The sequence below is a fragment of the Narcine bancroftii genome, chromosome 7 (assembly GCF_036971445.1).
Source record: "Narcine bancroftii isolate sNarBan1 chromosome 7, sNarBan1.hap1, whole genome shotgun sequence".
Lineage (NCBI taxonomy): Eukaryota > Metazoa > Chordata > Chondrichthyes > Torpediniformes > Narcinidae > Narcine > Narcine bancroftii.
In genome coordinates, this window is record NC_091475.1 from 11,987,895 (window position 1) to 12,009,347 (window position 21,453).

The window sequence follows — 21,453 nt, forward strand, 5'->3', positions numbered from 1 at the left end:
TGAAAAATGCAATTTATTGGAATCATCACATGGGGTGGGGTGCGTTTCCTTTTTAGTTGTACCTGTACCCATCGATGGACTTTAGCAATGTTTCAGTTCTGCTATTTTGCTTTGGTGTCTATAATAGATTGCACTTTGGAGAATTGCTGCTCAATCATTTGTTTCCTCCTCCTCTTTTAGAGTTCATTCCAGCTCACTGTTGATAATATAAGACCGTCTTCATCGTCACTGGTTCTGAGTCATGTTACCAGTGTTATCAAATCAGAACAACACTTGGTGAGTACCATGCAGTGCCTAGGTGCAATAGGAATCTCATTGATTTGTTTTGATGTGAAATGAAATCCATTTAAGTTTCTCAGTCTTGGAATTGGGGAAAGGTTTACTTTTCATGCCATAATTCTGTTCCCCACTTGGTGCCATTTGCAAGTAAAAAGCTCCACACTTGTTTATGCAGTAACTTCCTGATGTTTAGTATTGGATGGACAGATCTAAAGCTTGTGTTTATCCGAGAGGAAGGGCAAGTTAGCTTGTCATCCTGGACCCGAGGTGGGGATTTGCTGAAGCTTGAAAGCAGCTAATATTGCAATGTGCAAAAGTGGTGGAGAAACTCAGGCAACATCCATAGGAAGCAAAGTGTAACCAACATTTTGGGCCTGAACTTTTCGTCAAGGTAAGAGCAAAAAGTGAGCAGAGGAGAGGAGGGAAGAAGGGGGAGGAGGGAGCAGCAAAGGTTGAGAGGCAAGAGGTCATAGGTGGATATGGGTGGGAGGGTAGAAGAGGGGGGGAAAAAAAAGTTGAGTGATGGGGGAGGAGATGGAATGGGGTGGGGAATTGGAAGAAAGGAGATGATGAACGAGAGAGACGGGGGAAGGATTTAACAGAAACAAGAGATGTTGATGTTAATACTGGAGAGTGCCCAGACATAATATTAGATCAGATAATATGCTTGTTTTATCAGATATGCACAGACTGTATGTCAATAAGGGGTCCCTTTTGGCTATGCTGTTATTTAAAGGTGGATAGAGCTGTGATGTTGGCTTGGCCACATCTATCACTTGAGCAATTTGATAAGCTCAATGCTCATTTGATTTTCCTCTCCATGTCCAATGTCTCCATTAATGAGAGTGCCCTGAATGGAAGTGGAATATTGAAGTTTATGTGATTCAGACTGAGGTTGTTCTCCAATCTGTTCTCAAAGCCCACATTGAGGAAAGGTGCAACTTAGCTTTGATCCAGTGAAATTAATAAAACTATAGAACATTGCAGCACAGAAGCAGGCCCCTTCAGCCCTGCTAATCTGTGCTGAGCCATTTTTCTGCCTTGTCCCACTGACCTGCCCCCTGACCGTCGCCCCTCATACCTCCCCCATCCACGTACCCATCCAAATTCTTCGTCAGTGTTAAAATTGAGCCCGCATTCACCACCTGAACATCTGAAGATGTTCCCCCTTGTATTCCCTCTAAACATTTCCTCTTTCAACCTTGACCCATGTCCTCTGGCTTGTATCTCACCTACCCTCAGTGGAAAAAGCTGACCTACGTTTACTCTGGCTATCCCCCTCATAATTTTAAATACTTCTGTCAAATCTCCCCTTGTTCTTCCATGCTCCAGGGAATTAAGTCCTAACCTTTCCCTGCAACTCAGTTCCTGAAGTCTGGGCAACATCCTAGTAAATTGTCTCTGCACTCTTTCTACCTATTGATATCTTTCCTGTAGTTAGGTGACTTTTTTTTTGGAACTATGGAAAAGAACTTCAAAATTTTACTTTGGAGATGGCATGTTATTCCAGAAGATGTACTTTATTCCTGGAGCCTTGGTGCATCCCATTTATAAATGGTTGATACTGCTTGCACAATCACAGTGCCTCTCAATATTGTTGGCAAACACAAAACACTTATGTGGCTCTTGTAGCAATATTCGGTTTTCTTCTACTGGAATGGCTTACATTGAAGTTTATCTATCACTTTTTTTGTTCCCAGGTAATTCTGAAATCAGCATTTACCATCTGTTTTGATCTTTGTAAATCCCTTAAAATAACCTTATTTTTAAAAAAAAAATCTTGTCATAAGAGGAGGAAATTTAATTTGGCAGGAATAGTGTTATTGCTGCTTTGGCGGGAAATTAAAAGGACAAGTTGATGTGAAATGATCAAAATCCTTAGTTTTCTGAACTTTGGCTGCCTTGATCTGGTTCTGAGTTTACATTTCTTCCAATGGGACTAGAAGGACGATATGTTTGTACTTGATGAGCTTCTCAAGTGCATAGGAAATCCATGTATTGATTGCAAGATGAAATTATAACCGAAAGCATTTCGGACTCTCTCTTTGGCTTGGCTTCGCGGACAAAGATTTATGGAGGGGTAATGTCCACGTCTGCTGCAGGCTCGTTTGTGGCTGACAAGTCCGATGCGGGACAGGCAGACACGGTTGCAGGGGAAAATTGGTTGGTTGGGGTTGGGTGTTGGGTTTCTCCTCCTTTGTCCTTTTTTTTTCCGGACTATGTTATGCAAAATATAGCAGTAATAATCATTCTCCCCTTGTTATATCATACTCTACTACTTGAAACAAATGAAGCATTCATTATGGGGAAAAATATTTTGGTAAATGTATGTTTGAAAATAAAAAAAGTTTCCCTTTAGTTTTCAGTGTAAAACCACTGGTGACATTTTCAAACTTGGGTCTCGATTTTTAAAAAGACCAAAGCATTTAAAAAAAACATGTATACAAGTAACTGTGATTTACAAATATGGTTTTACTAACATTCAAACCTAACATTTTCTTTGAATATTTTAGTTTCCACAGACTTACAAAGTCCAATAAACCAAGCCATCCATGTACATATTCATACCCTAAGTCCGTATTTGATCCCACTCACGCACCCCCCCCCCCCCAACCCGAGTACATTCCAAAAAGTTATCTCTTTCCCAATCACTGTGGGGCACAAGACCGCTATCAAAACCTGTAATGAAAAGAAGTAACGATAATAACGCCATTGAAAAGAAAATTAAGGACCTGAAAAGAATAGGGCTGGTGCATTGTCTACGCCAAGTTGCATTTCCGTAATCATGGCTCCGTCCTTACTAGGATAATTTAACCTTATCCCTATCCTATTTAAAAAGGAGGAATGAATCTATCTGAGTACCAATGAACTGCAAGTAAGGTTGTCACCCTCTGATGAATGTGTCACATTTCCTCTGTAGGTTATATGTGATTTTCTCCAGGGGAATGCAACTCTGCATTTCCATATTCCATCGTATGGTACTTAGCTGGGAGTTGGACTTCTACGAAACCACTATACGCTTCCTGGCTTCAAACCTTAAGTTAAGATGAAAATATGCATAATGCACTCGCCAAGAAGATGGTTGGCACATACTAATGAGAGGAAAATCTAGAACTAGAGTCTACTCTCTCAGGGATACAGTTGCTATGAACTTGCGATCACATAGAGCCAGAGCTCCTCTTCCTGTTCCTTCCTTCCTCCCTCTGCTCTCCTCTTCATTCCGCCCCCCTCCCCCCACATTTTTTATTCAGGCCTGATTTTGCTTGTACGTGGCAAAGTGCCCAGGCCCAAAATGTTGGTTACCCTTTACTCCCTAAGGATGCCACATGACCTGCTGAGTTTCTCCAGAGCATTTGTGTGTTGCACAAAACATTCTCGAACTTCCTTTCAAGACGTGAAGGCAGAATTTTCTTCAAGACAAGGAATGGGATGAAAGATTCTGGCAAGTAGGCTGAAATACAGAGATGGCATTAAGTTCAACAAGGGTTGCAATAAGGAAGGTAAAGTGTGGGTACGCACAAGGAACACCAAGAACCAGCAACATGAGGCATATGTGGCAAGGTACTTCAAGCCACAGCTGACTATGTCGACCCTGTGGGTCAGCGACAATGTTGCCTCTCTTTCTGACCGGTTGAATACCTTTAATGCAAAATTTGATAGAAAAAAAAGTGTGATACCAAAGAAAGACTCCTCTCTCCCTGAAGAATAGGCACCCTGCATTGCTGAGATGAGGAAGATCCTATCTGGGGTGAACCCATGCATAGTACTCGATCGGGTCTTGAGCGACTGTACGGCCTAACTGTTGTAGCTTCTAGCAGATGTTTTCAATAACTCGCTGTAGCTATTCACTGTCCTCTTGGGATTCCAGGCAGACGCCACCATCCTGGTTTCCAAGAGGGCGACGGTAACTGGACTAAGCAACTACCTCCCAGTGGCGCTGACCTCTATGATCGCAAAGTGCTTTGGGTGACTGGTAAAGGAATACATCAGATCGCACCTTCCAGCAACTTTGGAGCCGTTCCAAACTGGTCAACGGGTATTGCTATAGCCTTAACTCTTCACTCTGTCCTGATCCATCTAGAGAACAATAGCTCGTTCACTAGGCTGTTGTTTATTGACCAACTTGGTGTTCAGCATGACCAATCCTGAGGCTGTCCTCCCTGGGGCACAATACCCCTCTTTGCAATTGGATTCTGGACTTCTTGCCTGAAAGATCACAGTCTGTCCTGGTTGGCGGCAAAACCTTAAACCCTATCACACTGAGCACTTGCCGTGCACTCAGGCCACTACTGTTCGTGTGGCTGCACTGCCAGATTTGGTCCTGTAAGAATGTTTGTTTGCAGATGATATAACATTTGTTGGCCTATTGGCAACAATAATGAGGCGGCTTATGGCGAAGAGGTTGAGTGGCTGTAAAATGGTGCCAGAACAACCACCTGAGTCTCAATGTGGACAAGACAATGAAGATGATTGGTTGATCATCTTCCTCCTGAAGTCCACATTCTCCATGACACATCAGTGGTTCTTCCGTGGAGTGCACAAGGTTCCTTGGTGCGAATGTACAGGACAACCCATCCTGGACAACGCCTCGTCATTATTTAGGAAGGCGCAACAGTGCCTACATTTCCTCAGGAGGTCGAAGAGGGCAAGGCTACCAACCCTTATCTTGACAACATTTTACAGGAACTCTTTTGAGAGTGTCCTGTCTAGCTGCATCATGGTGTGGTAACTGCAATGCAGCAGACCACAAGTCAATACAGAGGATCATTAAAACAGCCAAGAGGATTACTGGGGTCTCCCTTTCCTCTATTGATGATATCTATTGGGACCGTTGCTTAAATAGGGCTCAAAGAATTCCATTCAGTGAACAACATCCCTGACCTACTACCATCAGGAAGTACAGCAGCACAGCTGTCAGGCTGGGAAATAGCTTCTTTCCACCTGTAACTGAGAAAATCATCCTAAGTATTTATAATTTTTGAAAATTATATCTTTATGTCCAGGTATGTATGATTATATATTTCATTGTGTGCGCCAAGATCGGGAGAAACATTCTTTCGTCGGGGTTTGTATGTGCAGTCAAGCAATAAACTTGAACTTACTCAGTCCTCAGTTATGCCAATAAATACATCTATTCCCCGACATACGGTCGTACCTGTATCTCGAAATGGATGCAAGTTGGAAGTCTGTTGGCACGGCATATCTGATTCCACTGCCCCGAGCTCTCCCGACAGCCCGCTGTACGTGTACAGCATTCTTTTATCCTGAGAACTGAGAGAGATGCTGTGAGGTACACAATGCTGGGATAATATCGTACGCATGCAGCCATGATGACCAAGCATAATTTTATATTTAGATTTTAAATTAAAAAAAAATATTTATACTTTTTTTACTGGTTGTAAGTGACATAGGTTGTTTGTGTATTAATGAGCTGTGTGAAGAGCAATCAATTGTATTGCAGTTGCCAGTCTAATAGAGAACTATCTTTGGCACAGCTGGATCCAGGAGTTGACTCGCTGCAACTTGCTAATTTGGTTTAATCTCTCTCCAGATTATGAAATTGGTGATTGTTCTTTACAATGAGAAAAGCTTTGTAAATCAGGGATACATGACTGCAACATTGATATGCACCTAAACAGAATTGTTTTATAATTGTTTTAAGTAGAGGTACAGCATTGATTAATTTACAGGATTCTCCCCTTTGTCTGATCAGCTACAGATTTCATCAAAATCTGTGTGGAATTGGGGAATGTTGCCACATAGAAACAGGCTAATCTGCCTAAAAATCATTGTTGATCACTTTATTTGAAGGTCCTAGTCTAGTTTTTTTTCTTGTTCCCCATTCAGTGAATTTTTTTTTTCGAACAATGATCCTGTTTTTAGAGAAATACCCTCTGAACATTTTGGCAAAAATTCCCATCCTAACCATTGAGAACTGGATTTCATGTTTCACCGGAACAACGGCACCTGCCTACATTTTGTCATACTGTACTTTGAAGAAGGGCTCATTGGTTATTTATCTTTATCTTTGCCATATAAAGTACATTGTTTCACCTGCTGAATTTCTCCAGGATTGTTTTTACTTTAATCACAGTGTCTGCACAATTTCATATTTTACTCCGATGGGATTAATTGGGTTGGCATTGTGGTGGGCAGAAACATAGAGGGCCGAAAGGCCTGTGCTGTTCAATCTTGATAATTATGTGAAACCTTATTGGGTTTCCATATCTATGCCATCAGTTGCATTTCCCTCATTAACCTGCTTCTCTGTGTCTTCATGACCAAAAATCCTTAATATTTGTTTTGCCTTTCTTTTGTAATCGATCCTTGTGTGAATAAGTGATTATCAGTCCTATCCCTGAGTATTCTTTCTCGGATTATCACCACTCCCCATGTTAATCTGATTGATCTTTAGTTGTTTCCTATTTAATGTTACCATTTATTCTCATGCTTTTTTTAAAAAGAGAGAGTGGGAATTGTATCAGGTGCTGTGTTCCATTCTTCAAATAGAGTGCCTGATCAGTAGATATTTGGAAGATGAAGGCCAGGAATTCTTCATTTTCATCCTTGCCTCCCTAAGCAATCAAGGATGCATTTTGTCTGAACACTTTGCCTCAGTGATAGGAGCCTGGCTTCAGCCTTTAAGTCATAAGTCCGTTCAACTGAACTGCAGTCAGTCCACTATTGTACCTGAAGGGAATTGGGGGAGAAGCATAGCTAGGATCTCCATTCCTGATCATACCACTCCATTTTCTACTAGATTCATTGTCTGGCCTAGTGCACGAGCCATCCCAGACTGAGAGCAGGATAAGTGGGACCAGACTTTGGTGCCTACCCCAGCACCTGCAGGTGTTGATCAGCATCAGGCAAAACTACCTGCATTTTCTTTAAAATACTCTGGCAACTACAGTCGTTTATGACACACTGGTGTAATGTGCACTACTATTTACATCTAACTCCCCAGTGAGTTGTTGCACGTACCAAGGTAATCGACAAGTGAGGTCCTGAATTGGTGCAGACTTAGCAAAAAACTTGTTGTGAATTTGATTGCAGGCTTTTGGATGCTGTGTGACTGGCGAGTATGCCCAGTTTTCCATCGCATTGACGCAGGAGTCGCCTGTTGCCATGGGACTGGAATTCTTTAATGTCCTTGTGTCTCCACTTCGCATTGAGGTAAGCCTGGTTGCCTCCTCCCCGGTGGGCCTGCTGCCTGGTTGGCCCTCCCCTCTCCCGGTGGGCCTGCTGCCCGGTGGCCCCGCCCCTCATGGTGGGCCTGCTGCCCGATGGCCCGCCCCTCACGGGCCTGCTGCCTGGTGGCCCCCCCTCCCCGGTGGGCCTGCTGCCGTTGGCCCTCCCCTCTCCCGGTGGGCCTGCTGCCCGGTGGCCCCGCCCCTCATGGTGGGCCTGCTGCCCGATGGCCTGCCCCTCACGGGCCTGCTGCCTGGTGGCACCCCCTCCCCGGTGGGCCTGCTGCCTGGTGGCCCCCCCCTTCCCGGTGGGCCTGCTGCCTGGTGGCCCCCCCCCTCCCCGGTGAGCCTGCTGCCTGGTGGGGCCCCCCTCTCCGGTGGGCCTGCTGCCTGGTGGCCCCTCCCCCCACCCGGCTGGCCTGGTGCCTGGTGGCCCCCCCCCCCCCCCCACCCGGCGGGCCTGGTGCCTGGTAGCACCCTAGTTTACTGGCAAGTTGATGACACACCTAAATTGGAAGAACCTTGTATTCAGTTTTGGACGTCTCCAGCATTAACAGTGACTTATCCAATTTCCTGTAACCTCCACCCTTGATTGTTTTTTTAAACCCCCTTCCTTGCTTTTCCAAGTGTCTTTTTCCCCATTCCTTCTCTTCCCCTCCCCGCCCTCTCGACTTGTGTGTCACTTGCACCATTCTTCCTCTAGCCCCTCACTTCCTTCCCTTTGGAATAGATTTACTGCCTCTGTTTTTGGAGGGGATCTTTCTTAACCTCTTCCTCTTCCTCCCATTACCTAGCTTCTTCCATTATTCCCATTTCTTCCACCACCCCCCTCTCCACTTGTATTCACGTATCCCACTACCATTTTATTCTGGATTCTGCTCTCATTCTTTCCAGTTCTGATAAATAATTTTGGCTTGAAATGTCGCCTGTCCATGGATGCTGCCTGACTCGCTGAGTCACTCCAGCATTTTGTGCTTTGCTTCAGTTTTTTGGCAGTCCTCTTTAAGAGGATAGTATGGTTGGTTCATATCAGGGGGTATGGAAGCCGAGCAGGGCAGTGAGTCACCACTACACACTTCATTAGTGCCTTGTGTAATATGCAGAGAAGCTCAGTGTAGAACTTGTGCTTACCAGTCCCACATTTGGACTATAACTGAATCCCAGTTTGTAATCTGATAAGGTAAAGGTTCCATTATTGTCACGCAGTACTACATTTAGAATGTAACATGCATTAAATTCTTTAACTTTTGTCAACCGTAAGTCAGACAGAGTCACCACTTTTCCGGCGCCCCTCTCAGAAACCTGGTGTTCCTAGGTGGTCTCCCTTCCAAGTACTGACCAGGCCTGAGGCTGCCTTAGCTTCCAAGATCAGACAATCTCCAGCATATTCAGGCCATTAAGTGCTGTAAGGGAAATCTGCCTTTGTTAACTCTATTGTTATTTCCACAGCTGGAAATTGACATTCAAGAAGCTGATGTTGTAAGAGTCACATGGAGCCTTGTGGACTGCCAAAGCTTAAATTTGAAGGTGACACCAAGAATTAAAAAGGCAAGTCACTGAATTGTTTTGATCTTTCTGTAATTTCTTCATCTTGTTGCTTCATAGTTTTGATTTGAGACATGGAGCATTACAGCACAATACAGGCTGTATTCCACCACAATCTAAATTTTCCCTACCTCTCACCCATAACCCTCTATTCAAGTGCCTGTCAAAGTCTTTTGAATGTCCCTATTGTACCAGCCTCCACCACCATCCCCAGCAATACATTCCAAGCACCCATTACTCTTTTTTTTAAAAAAAACCTTGTCTCTGATATCTCCTCAGAACATTATTCTCTGTAAACCAGATGTCTTCTGGTATTGGCCCTTATCACCCTGGGGGAAAATGTGACGCCTGTCAACCCTATCCAATCCCCTCAGAAGAGCTGGTTATTATCTTATTATTTCTGGTGCTCTGTGAAATAAGATGTGCCTTTATGAAGTTAGCCCTAATTTTGTAGGGGAGGGAAGAAGCTGAAGCTTGGTGGATGAGTTGTGGAAGAGAGCAGGGCATTGTCTGCCTTGAAGAAGAGCATTGAGAACCACCACACTCATCATGCAATTGGCATTGCCTCTGACGTATGGAACGTGCAAAAATTCACTATTGCAAAATGAATGGATGACATTATTCAAAGAACATTATTTTTTTCTGAAATAACTGAGATCAATTCAAATTGGAGGTTATCTTGGCTGCACCATTTCATCGGATGCAAGGATCGACAACGAGATAGACAACAGACTCGCCAAGGCAAAAGGCGCCTTTGAAAGACTACACAAAAGAGTCTGGAAAAACAACCAACTGAAAAACCTCACAAAGATTAGCGTATACAGAGCCGTTGTCATACCCACACTCCTGTTCGGCTCAGAATCATGGGTCCTCTACCGGCATCACCTGCGGCTCCTAGAACGCTTCCACCAGCGTTGTCTCCGCTCCATCCTCAACATTCATTGGAGCGACTTCATCACCAACATCGAAGTACTCGAGATGGCAGAGGCCGACAGCATCGAATCCATGCTGCTGAAGATCAAACTGCGCTGGGTAGGTCACGTCTCCAGAATGGAGGACCATTGCCTTCCCAAGATCGTGTTATATGGCGAGCTCTCCACTGGCCACCGAGACAGAGGTGCACCAAAGAAGAGGTACAAGGACTGCCTAAAGAAATCTCTTGGTGCCTGCCACATTGACCACCGCCAGTGGGCTGATATCGCCTCAAACCGCACATCTTGCCACCTCACAGTTTGGCGGGCAGCAACCTCCTTTGAAGAAGACCGCAGAGCCCACCTCACTGACAAAAGACAAAGGAGGAAAAACCCAACAGCCAACCCCAACCAACCAATTTTCCCTTGCAACCGTGTCTGCCTGTCCCGCATCGGACTTGTCAGCCACAAATGAGCCTGCAACTGACGTGGACATACCCCTCCATAAATCTTCGTCCATGAAACCAAGCCAAAGAAAAAGAAAAAGAATAAATGTAACTATTTAATATACAAAATGTCTCTTCACAAAGGTAATGTTTGGCTCAACTGGCTGACATTTGAAGGTATAATAATACTCATACCTTTCTACACCCCATTTCCATGTTTTAGCCATTTGTAAGCATAATCATTGAACATTATTACAGTACAGGCCCTTTGGCCCACAATGTTGTGCCAGTCTAAGTGAACCTATCTAATCCTTCCCTATCTCACATCTATAATGCTCTTTTCCTTGCATCCAACAGCATAGCTGTTGGTGCAATACTGTTACAGCGCCAGTGATTGGGACTGGAGTTCAAACCCCCCCCCCCCCACTGACTGTCAGGAGTTTGTATGTTCTCCCCAGGTCTGCATGGGTTTTCCCCGGGGGCTCCAGTTTCCTCTCACCCTTCAAAAGTCTAAAATGTCCCTATTATGTGAGCATTCACCACCGTGCCCAGTAATGCATTCTAGGCACCCACCAATGGACGGATGGACTAAACTTTGTTTCACTCACTTTAAATGGATATCTTCCAGAATTGCCTATTGCTGCCCAAGTAGAAAGGTGCTGGTTGACCACCCTTTCTTCTGCCCACACACACACACACACACACACACACACACACACACACACACACACACACACACACACACACACACACACACACACACACACACACACACACAAACATCTCTGAAGCGTCTACATCCTTTCTGTCATGAGGTAACCTGAACTGAATGCAGTATGGTCTAACCAGAGCTGCAACTAAGAAAGTAAATAGAATCCTGATCTCCCATTTGGGTGAAATGAACTAAAACCTGTAAATTGACAGTTAGCATAGCTGTTGGCGCAATGCTGTAACAGCGCCAACGATTGGGACTGGAGTTCAAACCCCCCCCCACTGACTCTCAGGAGTTTGTACATTCTTCCCAGGTCTGCATGGGTTTTCCCCGGGGGCTCCATTTTCCTCTCACACTTCAAAATGTACCAGGAGTCGTAGGTTAATTGAATGTCATTGAGTAGCAAGGGCTTGTGGGCCGACCAAGGGCCTGTCACCATGCTGTATGTCTGACAGGATCTGGCTTTTAAATCGATTACCTTTGATTGTATCCTGAAGCCTTTTTTCCTCTATCTTTCTTCGTCTCTATTAGGTAGCAGATGGGGATGCAGACTTGAACACTATTCATACACTTGTACAAGATATGCTGTCCTCAGCCCATCCAGTAGTCTTGTTGACTATGAAGGCTGCATCTTTCATGGAAAATAATGTGAGTATGAAAATTCTAAACCTGTAATGTGTATAGTTTAAAGTATACGTGAGGGTGGGCAATATTCTTTTTAAAACTTACATTCCACCTTAAGTAATCCCTATGCCATAGGTGCTCTGTGATTGCTTAAGGTGGTATGTGAGTGGGAAGGGAAGGTTGAGAATCACTGCTCTAGACCCAATTGTTACTGAAATATTTTGCTGGAGAAAAATGGTCATTGGGCCATTTCCTTTGGAGTTATGAAACCAGGCACGTAACAAGTCAATTAGGTACGATTAAAACAGTGGTTTTCAAACTTTTTCTTACCACTCACACACCACCTTATGCAATCCCTTACTAATCGCAGGGCACTTATGGCATTGGGAATATTTAAGATGGAATGTGAGTTTTAAATTAGTTTTTCACAGTTGAATTTAGAATGACAAATTGCCAGGGTGTGTCTTTTGCCTTGGACTGTTTGCTAATATTGAGATTGTGATATGTTAATCAGATGATATCCGTGGCATCTGTTTCCTTTTTGCCTGCTTGGGTCATTCTAATTAATACTTCTGGACTTAACACAACTTGACCAACAACAACCTGGCGCTTAATGTCTCCAAAACCAAGGAGCTGACTGTTGACTTCAGGAAGGGAAAACAAGAGGTGTATGATTCATTGATTATTGCGGGATCAGAGGTGGAGCGGGTGAGCAAAAAGTTCTTGGGACTTGCTATCTCTGAGGATCTTTCCTGGACCCAACACACCAATGGCATCGTGATAGAGCACATCAGTGCCTCTACTTCCTCAGGAGTTTGTGGAGGTTTGGTATGACATCAGAAACTCCTGCAAATTTCTATAGATGTGTGGTGGAAAGTGTGCTGACTGGCTGCATCACGTTCTGGTATGGGGACAGCAATACCCCTCCCCAAAACCACACCAAAAGGTAGTGGACACAGCCCACGACATCACAGGCAAAACTCTCCGCACCATCAAGAACATCTACGGTGAATGCTGCCGTTGAAGAGGATCCTTGCCACCCAACACATGCACTGTTCTTGTTGCTAACATCAGGAAAGAAGTTATAGGTGCCACTCAACTCACACCACCAGGTTCAGGAATAGCTGTACCCCTCCACCATCAAACTACTCAATGACAAATTCAATCAGAGACTTATTTAAGGAGTCTTACTTTTGTAGTTTATTGATTTTTTTTTCCTCTCTGTATTGCACAGTTGGTTTGTTTGCATTTCTTTTATCTGTTTTCATGTGTATGTTGTGCAGTATTTTGCACTACCAATAAATGGTAATTATTTAGCCTGCTGGTAAAAGAATCTCAGGGTTGTATGCGATGTCATATATGCACTCTAAAATCTGTTAGCAACCACAATATTAAGGTCTGGCACAAATGGAAAGACTAGGCTACGCAGTGTTAATCTTGATTACTTCAGGGCTCGGAAATGAATTTGCCAAGTCCTTAGTTAGCTCACACTTGGAATGTGTCATACTGTTCTCAACACGCCATAGAAAACGTGTCTTGACTTTAGAAAGAATGCAGCTATAAACTTATCAGTATGTTAGCCAGACCTCAGGAATTGCATCACAGAGAGAGGTCAAAAATGGTAACTAATACCTCCAAAGCGTAATTTAAGTGGATATGATAGGGTTTTGAAAGGATTTGATTGGAAAGATAAACAAAATCATTAACTGCAGGAGTTGGTCCACATCATGTGGACAACAATAAATACAGAAGAGAATTTGGGAAATGCTCCATCATGAATGTGTGGCAGAACTGGTTTCTCACCGAAAGCAGTGCATGATTGCTCAATTAATAGCTCTTGCATCGAAGAACCATAGATAACAGTATGAAACCGGCCTTTTGGTCCACCTTGTCCATGTAATCAAGTTGTCAACTCGAACCAGTCCCCATTTGCTTTCATTCGTCCCACATCCCTCTACCTTTCTTATCCATTCCCAATCTTTTCTTTCTAAAATATTTTATTAAATTTAACACATAAGCATGAACTCAAAATTGACAATTACATCGTAATTCATTTGTACAAGTAAGCATGCATGAAAAAAAGCCAACGAGAAGAGTAGATAAAACTTCGTCAATAATTGCTTGTAAAATCATTTAATTGAATTGATCCATGCAAACGTGTTAAACCCTTCTTTTGAAATAACATATAAAATAAAGGGTGAAAAAAGCATTTAAAAACTAAAACTAATTCTAATCTAACCCCCTCCCTCGAATCAGGTTAATCCATTCCCAATCTAAAGATCTTTTATACTTTACTATTGTACCTGCCTCGATCATTTCCTGTCCAAGGTTATTTCACATGCCTACCATCTGCTGTGGAAAAAGGTGTCTTTCTGGACCCTTAAATCTTTTTCCTTTCATCTTAAATTTATACCTTCTAGTTTTAGACTCGCTTACCCTAGGGAAAATGATTCTGACTATTTACCATCTTTTCCCTTCATGATTTGAACAGCCTCTGTGTTCCGACCCTTCACCTCCTATACTCCAGGAGGCATGTGCCAGCCTCTCCTTATAAATCAAGCCCGCCAGTCCCAGTAACATTCTCGTGAATCTTTTCTGCGCCCTCATCAGCTGAATGAAGGGTGGCATGGTTAGCCTAGGGTTAACGCAATGCTTTTATGGCGCCAGTGACCTGGGTCCGAATCTGGTGCTGTCTGTAAGGAATTTGTACGTTCTCCCTGCGTCTGCGTGGGTTTCCTCCGGGCACTCCAGTTTCCTCCCACCTTTCGAAATACATCAGGGGTTGTAGGTCAATTGGGTGATATAGGCTCATTATAAAGGGCTTGTACCATGTTGTATGTTTTTTAAAAATATATATTCCCTATGCCTGGGTTACCCGAGTCAGACAGGATTGTGTTCTTTCACCAGACCGATTCTCCCTGCACAGTGAAAACATCATGAGAATCATATAGGAGGACACAATATCAACAACCTCTGCTCTGCAGATGATACAGTACTGATAACAAACTGAAGTAAATTTACAGAAATTAGTATCTACAATCAACACAGAAAGTGAAAGACTTGGCCTAACTTTAAACAAATCCTGTTACAATTGTACAAGATGCTGGTGAGGCAAAAAACAGAATATTTTGTGCAATTCTGGTAACCCTTTCTCCCTCTCTCTTCAGGTGCCTTGCCGTTTGGCGTGGGCGATCATATCTCTCCAGCTATCAGAGTCTCTGACCCTCCAAATTGTAGTTGTTGCTTCCCCTGTTTCTAATCACGATGTTAATCCACCTCTCTTTTCCATTCGCTGTGAGCCTCGGCATCTTTTTCCTTCCAACTTTCCAGTTATAACTAAATGTTCTAATGGATCTCTTCGCATGACGTGTCCAAAGAATTTTGATTGCTGATTCTTTTAAGTAACATACATTTTGTTTTGTTCCTTGTAGAACTTAGTCGCTTGTTATCCTGTCCGCATATGATAGGCATGGCATTCTTCAGAGAAACCACATCTCTGCTGCGTTGATTCTTTCCATTGTATCCGTGATGGTCCATGACTCGCAGCCCTACATCAATATATGAAAAATGTAGCAGCTGAGAGTTCAAAGGTGGACGTCAATTGCCATTTTCTTCTTCATTAGGATGTTTCTCATTTCTACAAATGCTGTTCTTGCCATTGCTATTCTTGCTTTTATGTCTATTTCGCATTCGCCATCAGATGTTCCCCATGAGCCAAGATGCATGAAGTTGTGAACTTGTTTCAGGATTTCATTTCCCAATTCGATCCTATAATTTGGAATATCAGGTTTCTCTGATATTACCCTTACTTCAGTTTTCATTTTGTTTAAAGTTAGGCCAAATCTTTCACTCTCTGTGTTGATGGCAGATACTAATTTCTGTAAATTTATTTTGCTGTTTGATGTTAGTAGTGTATCATATGTAAAGCAGAGGTTGTTGATGGTCTATACCTATTCCTGGTAGGTCCTGTATGGTTCTCATGTTTTCACTGTACAGGGAGAACCAGTCCAGTGATAGAACACAACCCTGTTTGACACCTCGCATTATTGCCTGATATTTACTAATCTCGTTGTCTATCTATATGGATGCATGTTGTTGCCAGTAGGGATTCCTGATTAATCATAGATCTTTTATGTCGATATTAATATCTTTAAGCATTTTCATGATTACTTGGAGTTTCACTGTGTCAAAGGCTTTTGTGTAGGTCTTGTTGTACTTCTATTGACCTTTCAAAAATATTCCTGAGAATATAAGTGGCGTTTGATGTCCCTTTGCCTTCGACAAAGCTGCACTGATCTTCACTGATATCTGGTTTAATTTTTTTCTTATTCTGAACGGGAGGACTGAGATTTTCATGAAGTGGTTTCGTTAAGCTAATTGTTCTGTGTTCACCTCACTCTGTTGCCCCTGGATTCTTTGGCAGTGCAATGAATGCTGTCTTTAAAAGATCTCCTGGCACTTTGCCACTGTTATTATATTCTATTCAATATGATTCTAATTTCTGGACACCCAAAATCTTCTAGCGCTTCATATAGTTATTATTCTAAGTTAATATGATGCTTTGTTGTAGTGCACCTGGAAAGGAGTCGATTCCTTCTGACCGTGTGTAATTCTATCCCCTCACTCCAGAGTTTTCCAGTTTCTCAGAATTTGCCAAATGTCGAGTTGTCTGCGCAGATCATTTCACCCCCCAAGCCACCTCGAGCTCATGAACGGAAGCTTCAAGTGAAGATCATTAAAATAGAGGATCTTGCGGCTCCTGATGTGTCAGGTAATCAATCCCACTGTCTCAATATAGTTCAACCCCACAAAAATATCATCGTAAAGGATCCCCCATTATCCATAAACTCATTGCAACCTTCGCAGAAGGTACAGAAACCTGAAGTGTGGCAACTCTAGGCTTTATTCCAATAGCTATCACGCTCTTGAACGTCCTGGCATTACTCTCACCATAGCATGTTGCAATTTATTTCCAATTATGAACATTTATTATCATTTTTTTTCCCTTCGTGTGATGTGTTTTGCATACCTTGTAAGCTGCAGCAAGTAATACATTTATTGTACATGTACATTGTACTTGTGTGTAGGACAGTAAATTCTGTCGTCCCTCAGCTATGCAGCTTTCTGGAGAAGAAGCGGTGTGGAAACCACTGCATTGTGCTTTATGTTGGCCCTATTGTTGTGATCAAGGATGTTGAAGTGTTGTGACTCCATATGCTTAAATTGAAATATAAACGTAATTGCTAATAAATGATGATTAAAAATAATAGTTGCATTTTAATCATATCTGGCTATTTATCCCGTAGGATGATGATGGTTCCTTTCAGTCTGTTTGTGGGGTTTGATATGCGTGTCCTGGAAGGGCTCTGTACAGCCCGATCCTTGGCGGCCTCTGTACAGCCCGATCCTTGGCGGCCTCTGTACAGCCCGATCCTTGGCGGCCTCTGTACAGCCCGATCCTTGGCGGCCTCTGTACAGCCCGATCCTTGGCGGCCTCTGTACAGCCCGATCCTTGGCGGCCTCTGTACAGCCCGATCCTTGGCGGCCTCTGTACAGCCCGATCCTTGGCGGCCTCTGTACAGCCCGATCCTTGGCGGCCTCTGTACAGCCCGATCCTTGGCGGCCTCTGTACAGCCCGATCCTTGGCGGCCTCTGTACAGCCCGATCCTTGGCGGCCTCTGTACAGCCCGATCCTTGGCGGCCTCTGTACAGCCCGATCCTTGGCGGCCTCTGTACAGCCCGATCCTTGGCGGCCTCTGTACAGCCCGATCCTTGGCGGCCTCTGTACAGCCCGATCCTTGGCGGCCTCTGTACAGCCCGATCCTTGGCGGCCTCTGTACAGCCCGATCCTTGGCGGCCTCTGTACAGCCCGATCCTTGGCGGCCTCTGTACAGCCCGATCCTTGGCGGCCTCTGTACAGCCCGATCCTTGGCGGCCTCTGTACAGCCCGATCCTTGGCGGCCTCTGTACAGCCCGATCCTTGGCGGCCTCTGTACAGCCCGATCCTTGGCGGCCTCTGTACAGCCCGATCCTTGGCGGCCTCTGTACAGCCCGATCCTTGGCGGCCTCTGTACAGCCCGATCCTTGGCGGCCTCTGTACAGCCCGATCCTTGGCGGCCTCTGTACAGCCCGATCCTTGGCGGCCTCTGTACAGCCCGATCCTTGGCGGCCTCTGTACAGCCCGATCCTTGGCGGCCTCTGTACAGCCCGATCCTTGGCGGCCTCTGTACAGCCCGATCCTTGGCGGCCTCTGTACAGCCCGATCCTTGGCGGCCTCTGTACAGCCCGATCCTTGGCGGCCTCTGTACAGCCCGATCCTTGGCGGCCTCTGTACAGCCCGATCCTTGGCGGCCTCTGTACAGTCACCCCAGGACGCACATATCAAGCCCCTGAAAGGCAGCGTCTTCATCCTACAGGATAGATAGCCAGATATGATTTAAAAATAATAGTTGCATTGAGTAATTTTTCCTTGGGCTGCATTGGTGAAATTGTTTCTGTTTTGAGATTTCATGTTCTGAACGTAATGTTCTGTGTGTTTGGTGTTGTCAGAAAGTGTCCATCTATATTGTGTTGTGGAGTTGGACAACCCAATGCAGAAGGTCTCTAGTTCAGTCATGAGCAACATTTCCATTCCCTTGTGCGACCAGAAGTTTGTGTTGTGAGTATTTTGTATTAAGCTGGTACTTGTTTCCCACCATCATGTTTTTTCTGATTCTGATTTCTGTAATGCTTCTTTGCAAAGAAAAACACTTCATAATTTTTGATGGATTTTTGTAAACTCATGGCCTTCTCTATAATCATTCGATCTGTTCAGACTGCCAGTACTCTTCCATTTTGGAATGATCAAAAGTGGGTTTTATTTTCATTATTTAAATTTAGTTTCACGGTAACATACCCTTTCGTTCTACGAACCTGTGTCGGCCAATTACACCCCATTGACCTACAACACCGCGTATATTTTAAACAGTGACTGGGCACCCGGAGGAAGCCAACACAGATATGGGGAGAATGTACAAAGTTCTTACAGCATGGGATTCAAACCCCAGTCACTGGCCTTGTTACGCCATTGCACTAACCGTCCTGCCTACTTCAGCTCTCTTTTCGTTTATTCAATTTAGAGTTCACTGTTTTGAAAAGTTCATTGTGATTTACAGCTTGAGCTGTACTTTGCAACACTTGTATAGCACAGAAATGTCCATGCCAACCATTTTGCAGTAACCCCATTTGTCCAAATCCTTCTATGCGGTGGCTATTTAAGTGCATTTGATATGGGCCTAAAACACAGCAGCAATAGAAATTCACCAAGACAGATGGTTAAACAAAAATTACTTTTAATTTCCTTTAAGCATAAAAACAGGATCAAACTTTAACTTATTACTATTAACTTAATCTAACTTAATCCCCTTTAATGTGTATATGTTGAGAAAAGTTCTTTGATTCACAGTCCAATCACACTTCTCACTCCTCCAAGTTCTCTGGAATCAGACAATTCTTATACTGTGCACAGAATTTAACATTTATTGATTTTCACCAGGCTCTGGTATTTAATGGTAAATGGTTACCTCTCAGGAAGGTTCTAGTTGGTTTCAGAGAGGGATTCGTTGCTCGTTTGACACACCCACAAACTGATTAACTTCCATCGATCACTTCAGTTTCTTGCTGAATAAACTCGCCCTGTCAGGGTTTTCCAAGTAATAACCTCTTCTTTCTGGTCACCACAGAGCTCCTCTTGTTTCCCTTACTTCAGGTGAAACCCTCTAGCCAGCCATTCCCTCTTGTAAGGACCACAAGGGTTTTCAACAGGCTGAACTCAGAACTCACAACCCGTCTTCCAAATGAGGTTTCAGCAGTTTGCTATGATTGTCGTGTTCCAGTCTCAAAAAGCCACTGCAGAACTGAATTCTCTCTCTCTCTCTCCTTGCAAAACCACATGACCTTCCTGCGGGGCTCCAGACCCAGTCTCTGAGAGATCTTATCAATCTCTGAGCGTGGACTGTTTCATTTGCACCTCCTTTTGAAGTTCCTTAGCAAACATTTCCAAAATAGTTTATAATTGTCTTCAGTTCTTCAGTGTCTCACTTTCAGCAAAGTTCTTGTATTTTAAATGAGATGTGAAGTGTTACTGTTTGTGGTGACCTACACTAAACCGCTCACAGTCTATCTCTTTTAAAAATAAAACATTTATATATAATATACCCAAAATGTCGAAATGCTTCTTGAACCAAGTGATTACTTCTGTTTCCACCACTTAGTTTGGCAGTGCATTCTAAATATCAAGCACTGAAACAAATTTTTAAAAATCCCCATGGATATGCTGTAAAATTCTTTTCTCTCACTTTCAACTTCTGCTGTCTTTTTGTTTTGATCCCCCTGCTTGGGGAAAAAACACAACGTATGCCTCCTAATAAATTTAGATACCTCCAATCAGGACTCTTCAGGTTTCTTCACTCCTTGGACAATGTGCCCAGTCTGCAATCTCTCCCCATTACTAAAGTTTACCAATCCAGACAACATCTGGATCTTAGAACACCGTGAGCGGTGAGAGCCACGCTGTTGCAGCACAAGCGACGGGTTTGAATTGGTTCTGTCTCTGTAAGGAGTTTGTATATTCTCCCTGTGTCTGCATGGATTTCCTCGGTGTGCTCCGGTTTTCTCCCATTCTCCAAAACATAGCAGGGGTGTAACAATTGGGCAGTATGGGCTCGTGGGCCAGAAGGGCCTGTACATTTAAAATGTGCAAGTTGGTAGTCTTGGTGACTTATCTTCATGAATGATGGCAATCCTCTAGTGGGGAACTGATCTTGTAACTAATTTTAAAACCCCATCTTGCAAAAAAATAATTCTCCACCTTGTGCTGAGTAATTCTGTTCTCATGTGAACTGGGCAGAACATGGACCATTTTTTCCACCAAGGAATTTCCTCGCTTTGAGCTGGCTTTAATTTGTTTCCTGTGGCGTGCAAAATGAAATGGTAAGTGGGGGGTGCTGTGTTTGACATATTGCTACAGGGCACATTGCATTATAATCAAAGTTTTAAAATGCTCTTGGGAAACCTGCTGGAATCCTGAGCAAGCTGGAGGGACTTCACAGGTCAGGCAGCATCCATAGGTAGTCAGCGTTTTGGGACAGGACCCTTTATTGAGCTCTGTCGATAAAAGGTGCCAACCTGAAATGTTGACTGACCATTTCGACCCAAAGATATTGCCTGACATGCTGCATCCTTCCTGTTTGCTGCAATTTAAAATAAAACTGAATCCATAGCCTTTATTTTTGAATTCCACCCTTGGAAATAGTTTTTCTCGGTTCATGAGAGAGCCATGCGATTTGGCTACTGGCCCAGGTTTTGCCAGCTCACCTCCTGCCTCTCAGTTTCCCTGGGGACACTTTCTGATCTTTATGCCTTGCAGAAGCATTTCTGCTTTAGAAATCGAAAACATTTTGTCTCTTCCTCTGTGTCTGTCTGATGTTTCATGACAGGAAGATGGATTTCAGCTCTGAAATCTGTTCTGCTCAAACTTCAATGCTGAAAGGAAGCAGTCACAGGCAGTGCATGTCCAACAATGGTCCTGTAGTACAACATCAGGAAGTTCCGCTTTTGGAAGCTTTAATGCCATTCTGTCACATCTCAAAGGATATAATAAAGACTATTTAAATGTGTTCAAAGTTTACCTGATTTTGGAAGAAGCAAGAGTTAGCAAGAAACATCATGTTGCAGAAGAAAAAAATATTTTTTGTGCATGGAAGGGCAGT

At 43.7% G+C, this 21,453-nt stretch overlaps 1 protein-coding gene across 1 annotated transcript in view; it reads left to right on the forward strand.

Annotated features, from left to right (window-relative positions):
* Window positions 1-21,453, forward strand: part of LOC138738509 (C2 domain-containing protein 2) — a 55,830-nt gene that overhangs the window by 10,183 nt on the left and 24,194 nt on the right. Inside the window, exons 2-7 of the mRNA XM_069888834.1 lie at window positions 181-276; window positions 7,333-7,452; window positions 8,916-9,015; window positions 11,610-11,728; window positions 16,334-16,475; window positions 18,254-18,362. Coding sequence (XP_069744935.1) covers window positions 181-276; window positions 7,333-7,452; window positions 8,916-9,015; window positions 11,610-11,728; window positions 16,334-16,475; window positions 18,254-18,362 — 686 coding nt within the window. The remainder of the gene's footprint in view (window positions 1-180; window positions 277-7,332; window positions 7,453-8,915; window positions 9,016-11,609; window positions 11,729-16,333; window positions 16,476-18,253; window positions 18,363-21,453) is intronic.